This window comes from Orbicella faveolata, unplaced genomic scaffold (genome assembly GCF_042242905.1).
Source record: "Orbicella faveolata isolate gen_17 unplaced genomic scaffold, um_ofav_v1 contig_46, whole genome shotgun sequence".
Classification (NCBI taxonomy): Eukaryota; Metazoa; Cnidaria; class Anthozoa; order Scleractinia; family Merulinidae; genus Orbicella; species Orbicella faveolata.
Window position 1 is genome coordinate 34,169,395 of NW_028301576.1, and position 6,000 is coordinate 34,175,394.

The window sequence follows — 6,000 nt, forward strand, 5'->3', positions numbered from 1 at the left end:
GAATGTCAGACAACGCTAAGCGAAAGATGACCAAAACCCCTGCCGAACATCCGAAATACGAAGAGATGATTAAGACTGCTATTCTCACGTTGAAAGATCGCAACGGTTCTTCACGCCAAGCGATCGAGAAGTACGTTAAGGCCAACTACAAGGTGGGAGATACAGCATCTCATCACGTCAAGACAGCTCTGAAGAAGGGTACAGCCAATGGAACCTTCATCCACACCAAGGGAGTGGGAGCTTCAGGATCATTTAAGCTACCAAAAGAGCAGAAAAAGCCGACCAGAAAGTCTGCTGCGCCGAGTAAAAAGCCGCTGGCTAAGCCAAAGAAACCCGCTGCTACAACGAAAGCTTCCACAAAGAAACCTGCGGCCAAGAAAGAGACTTCTTCTACGAAAAACTCTTCTACAAAAAGTCCGTCATCCAAGAAAGATACGTCCAAGAAGCCTGCAGTCAAGAAGCCATCAGGCACAAAGTCACCAACAAAGCCGAAGGTAGCTGCGAAGAAACCTAGCACAAAGAAAGAAGTTAAAAAGCCGGCCGCAGTCAAGAAAGCTAAGGTGACCAAGAAGAAGTAAACGAAGAGATATCTTCGCCCGGCGTCCAGTAAACCAAACGGCTCTTTTAGGAGCCACCAAATAAACAAAAGCAATGACCAACTTGAAAAAAAAAAACAAAACATATATTTCCCTCCATATATTTGACGGAATAACAAAGTAAAACTAGGTGCAACACACACACTCGCACTCACACAGGATAAAAAAAAAAAAAAAACAGGCAATCGAAGATCAACGCCCGAAAGCTACAAAGAAAATGCTCTTGTCAATAAGACGTAAGATAGATCTCGCAAAAAAAAAAAAACCAAACAAAAGAGATCTTGAGCGTTGTTTAATAAGTTTCTCTGATGCTTGACCAGAGATGGAGTGAAACACTCGAGCGCGTGCGGAGAACGTGAACTTAGCCGTGAACTTCGGTCTAAAAAATCAAAAGAAAATAAAAACTGAAAACCGATAAGGTTGAAAAATGTCAAAGGTTCAGCATCTTGTGAAAAGTTACAAACTCTTCGGGCATAGGCTTTCTTCAGTGTGAAAACCATTACATGATACTTCGTGCGAGTGTTCATTGCAACGTAACAAACGGAAGCTAAGCGCGCGGAAACTGCCTGTTAAATTATGCGCGCGCGGAGAACATGACATTAGGTGCCACTGGCTTGTTGATTTTCGCGGGGAGTCTTATAATAGTCCACGATAAACGTTGACGGCACACGGAAAGTTTGCGTGAAAAACTGACAGGCAGCGTTCCGAGCTATCCTTTATAAAGAAAAGCATAAAGAACTTGAACTGGGCCATTCATTGCTGTAAACAGTTTTATTTTGCAAAAAAAAAAAAACACACACACACAAAAACTCTATGTATATATTTCTCTTAAATCTAATAGTTATCTCAAATCTGAAAGCTTAAAAGAAAGCCTTGTGTAGTGTGGCGATTAAAGGAGCAGAAGGGATTAATAACTAAAGAACTGACACGTTGGACATTGCTTTTTATGACATGTGGTGGCTCCTAAAGGAGCCGTTTTTGTTGTGAATCAACGCTGGAGTCGATGTTTACTTGCTGCTGGTATACTTGGTGACAGCCTTAGTGCCTTCGCTGACAGCATGCTTTGCAAGTTCTCCGGGCAGAAGCAACCTGATGGCGGTCTGGATCTCGCGGGAGCTGATGGTCGACTTCTTGTTGTAGTGCGCCAGGCGGGAAGACTCATTGGCGATACGCTCGAAGATATCATTCACAAACGAATTCATGATACCCATGGCCTTGCTAGAAATACCCGTATCGGGATGAACTTGCTTAAGGACCTTGTAGATGTAGATCGCATAGCTCTCCTTTCTCTTTCCCTTCCTCTTTTTCTTGGCCGAACCATCAACTGCCGCCGACTTAGTTTTTCCCGCTCGCTTCTCGCCTTTCTTTGCTGCTGGAACTTTCGGTGCCATGTTTATCTGGCTTCTCTGAAAAATTGTTTGGAATTCTAGATGATCCGATGAGATCAGCTTTGAACATGCCACGGTAACTTAACTGCTATTTATTACAAATTATCCAGGAGGATTAATTAGTATGCGGATCGAAATTGCCTTTCGCCGATTGGTTATTTCATTAACTGACAACTACCCATAGGCCGACGCTACCGACAGCGCATTTTGCCTGCTAATTATCTTTTGTTCGGAGTACGGCGCGGTTTTGATTGGTGCGCTTTGATCCTCTGATTTGAAGAAAAATCAAATAAAAATCCGGGTCATAGTTTCGGGCTGACTAGACTAGAACAAAATCGTTCAACTCAACTTTGCCAGAGATAACAAGCAAAGAGAACATTCAGAAAGTGAAAATGACAGGTCGAGGAAAAGGCAAAGCTCCGGGCACCAAGTCTAAGAGCCGTTCATCCCGGGCAGGACTTCAGTTTCCTGTTGGTCGTATCCATCGTCTCCTTCGCAAAGGCAACTACGGCGAGCGTGTCGGCGCAGGTGCTCCAGTCTACTTGGCTGCCGTACTGGAGTATCTGAGTGCTGAGATTCTCGAGTTAGCTGGAAATGCTGCTCGGGACAACAAGAAAACCAGGATCATCCCTCGTCACCTGCAGTTAGCCGTTCGAAACGATGAAGAGTTAAACAAACTTCTTGCTGGTGTGACTATCGCTCAGGGTGGAGTTCTTCCCAACATACAAGCAGTGCTTCTACCCAAGAAGGCGGAGAAGAAACAACATTAAGCTCCCAGCTTAATAACAAACTCAAAACGGCTCTTTTAGGAGCCACCAAATGTTGATAACAGTCATGTTCCAATACAAAGATAAGCGGCCTTATAGCAATACATCAAAGTTACCAAAAACTACCTCCTGTTAGGCATTCGCTTCAACTACAAAACAAAACTAATGAAATCAATGTAAAGTTGCCTGCAGTACACACATAGAGAAAAACACAAGGCGTACAATAATTAGGCATGCGCGCGTTGGTTTTAAACCGAAAGTCCAGTGTATTATATTTATCAGCTGGAAGTCGATAAAAGTGACTTAAAACAGTCTTAGCGAGTTAATCTCTTGTGTGACTTTCATATATATTCTCTACGGCTTTTATTACAAGATCTAATAAGTACCTACGAGTGTTCGAGACGTTGTCTAGTGGTCCTGCTCGGTTCGGCCAGGAAGGCGGCAAAAGCGAAAGAGCAATCCAAATGTCCGGCAGTAAACTTATTTACTATGTGGGTGTATTCATCATGCAGTTTGCAAATCTAGATATTCGCTGGCGCGTGCTACAGAAAGAATGCAACAGTTATGAATAAGAACTACTGCTGATTACTACAAGCCGAGATGTGTGTCATGCAATAGGAAAACCATTGTTAATGTTATACAAAGCGTGCCCGTAAGTAGTTGGGTTAGTTTACATTTTTTTGTCACCCTTATTTTATGCTTGTCATCTAATCGACAGAGTAGCGGAATAAAAACGTTCTTAACCGACTCTCAACCCGAGGAATGTTCTGGGAGAATGTTCTTAAAATCTTGGTTAATCTCAGCCTTAACGTTCTTATAAAAAAAAAAGTTATAGTTGTCTCAGTCATCTCATTTGCCTACTGAAAGACTATTCCAACTTAAAATTGTTAACAGATTGGTCTTGAAAACACACACCATAATTTAACTCTTATCTCGACGGCCTTGTTTGCAAGCGCTTAATTTGATCAACGCTCGACACCTAAAACCCAACACTTTACATACACAGAACTTTGATCAAAAAAAATGTCAGCTGTTATTGCAACTCTTAACTTCTGTTTTACATCACTAAGGTAACGCAAATTAAAGTTCAACATAGAACTGTTTGTTGCTGTTGTTAAAAATGAATCGCATTTATTGCTGGTCGGGACTTTCGTTAGACTTGTTGGCTCCTAAAGGAGCCGTTTTTTTAAGGGGGAGCTTGTAGTCAGGCACTTCCCTAACCACCAAATCCGTAGAGAGTACGTCCTTGGCGTTTGAGAGCGTAGACCACGTCCATGGCTGTCACTGTCTTTCGTTTGGCGTGCTCGGTGTAGGTCACAGCATCACGTATGACGTTCTCAAGGAAGACTTTCAGGACTCCGCGAGTCTCTTCGTAGATCAGACCAGAGATACGCTTCACACCACCGCGGCGAGCTAGACGACGGATAGCAGGCTTGGTTATGCCCTGGATGTTGTCTCTTAAAATTTTACGATGACGCTTAGCGCCGCCCTTTCCTAGACCTTTGCCTCCTTTACCGCGTCCAGACATGACTTGTTTTAGATAATCCAGTAGCGAAACTGCGAGTTAACGAACCCTGCCGACTTTGCTGGCGCTTTAGTTTGTCCAGTTGTACCTCTCGGGAAACGTAACTTTCAAAACAAAGCAAAGGCGAACGCTTTGCCGACAGTCTCATGAATATTTATACTCGGCATGCCTTACTTTGGATAACTTACTTGCCCGTTAAGGAAAACTGTTACGAGAAATTCTCATTTCTTGTTAACAAAGTCAGACTTAAACTAAACAGGAAATATATATATATCTATATCACAGTGCCCACAATTCCGTAATATTCCGCATGCTTTCGAGTCATTTTCAAATTTCTAGCAACAAGCTGCCTAAGATCGAAAGTTCAGCCGCATCTTCTTCACAACAGAAAAGCAAATTTCTCACAGCCAATCACATGCGTCATTAATCAGCCAATCGGATCACGGGCTTTCTGTTATAAATCGATTTTACTCAATGGTGGTGAAACAAATCAAAACTTTTTGATCGCTTTCAAAACGTCAAATCTCTACTTTCAGTCATGGCTCGTACCAAGCAAACGGCTCGAAAATCGACTGGTGGAAAAGCTCCTCGTAAGCAGCTAGCTACAAAAGCAGCCCGGAAGAGCGCTCCTGCTACTGGTGGTGTCAAGAAACCTCATCGTTACAGACCCGGAACAGTTGCTCTCCGAGAAATTCGCCGTTATCAGAAATCTACAGAACTACTCATCCGCAAGCTGCCTTTTCAGCGTCTTGTGCGAGAGATTGCGCAGGATTTCAAAACGGACCTGCGCTTTCAAAGCTCTGCCGTCCTAGCTCTCCAAGAGGCCAGTGAAGCCTATCTAGTGGGCTTGTTTGAGGATACCAACCTGTGCGCTATCCACGCCAAACGTGTCACCATTATGCCAAAGGATATCCAGTTGGCCAGACGAATCAGAGGCGAGCGTGCTTAAGTGAGCTTACGCTTCACATACTTAAAACTAAAACGGCTCCTTTAGGAGCCACCACTTGAAGATAAAGTCAATGACCAATAAATTGTACCCTTAACTTTTAGCAAGGTTCTGTCTTAACACGTTCCACATTTCTTTTTCTGACGTCAAAGCTGTGTTGAAAACGAACAAACAAATGAACGAAAAATCCAACAAACGAAGGATAGAACTAACGAATACGCGAACCAGTCAACAAACAGACGATGGAAAGAACTAACAAATAAACGAACCAACAAACGAAGGAAAGAACGAACAATGAGCGAAGGAACGAACGAACAAACAAACCAACGAACAAACGAAGGATAGAACTAACAAATCAACGAATAAACCAATGAAACTAACCAACCAACAAACTGACCAAACGTCAACAAAACATCAGTCCAATATCATTCTTTCTAGCGTTTCTTCGCATTAGACAGCGTTTGCCTTTACATGTCGGTCGATTCACTTCGAGTTTTATCGTGTTGTTGGAAAAAAGACTGTACCTCGGTCTCTTTAAAAAGGTTTTAATAAAGTATTTCAATGAAAAACTCAAATAAAACTGTGTACCAAGCAATTTATTCCCAAGTATTTGCATGAAAGAAACACAGAATAACAACGTCCGTTACTAACTTTGCCGGGCTTGTTCTCTCTGCGGTCCGCATTTACAAGTAAAAACTTACAATGCTAACAACGTGCCTCGAATTTCTCGAAAGAGTCACACAATTCACAGTTCAGTAGACCGACAGAAACTAGCAGA

At 42.7% G+C, this 6,000-nt stretch overlaps 1 protein-coding gene across 1 annotated transcript; it reads left to right on the top strand.

The window, feature by feature from the left end:
- The first annotated feature begins 2 nt into the window (after positions 1–2).
- On the top strand, positions 3–781 carry LOC149099956 (uncharacterized). Its single transcript, XM_089276953.1, has one exon. The coding sequence runs from the start codon at positions 3–5 to the stop codon at positions 576–578; it is 576 nt and encodes a 191-aa protein (XP_089133079.1). The 3' UTR covers positions 579–781.
- The last annotated feature ends 5,219 nt before the right edge of the window (positions 782–6,000 follow it).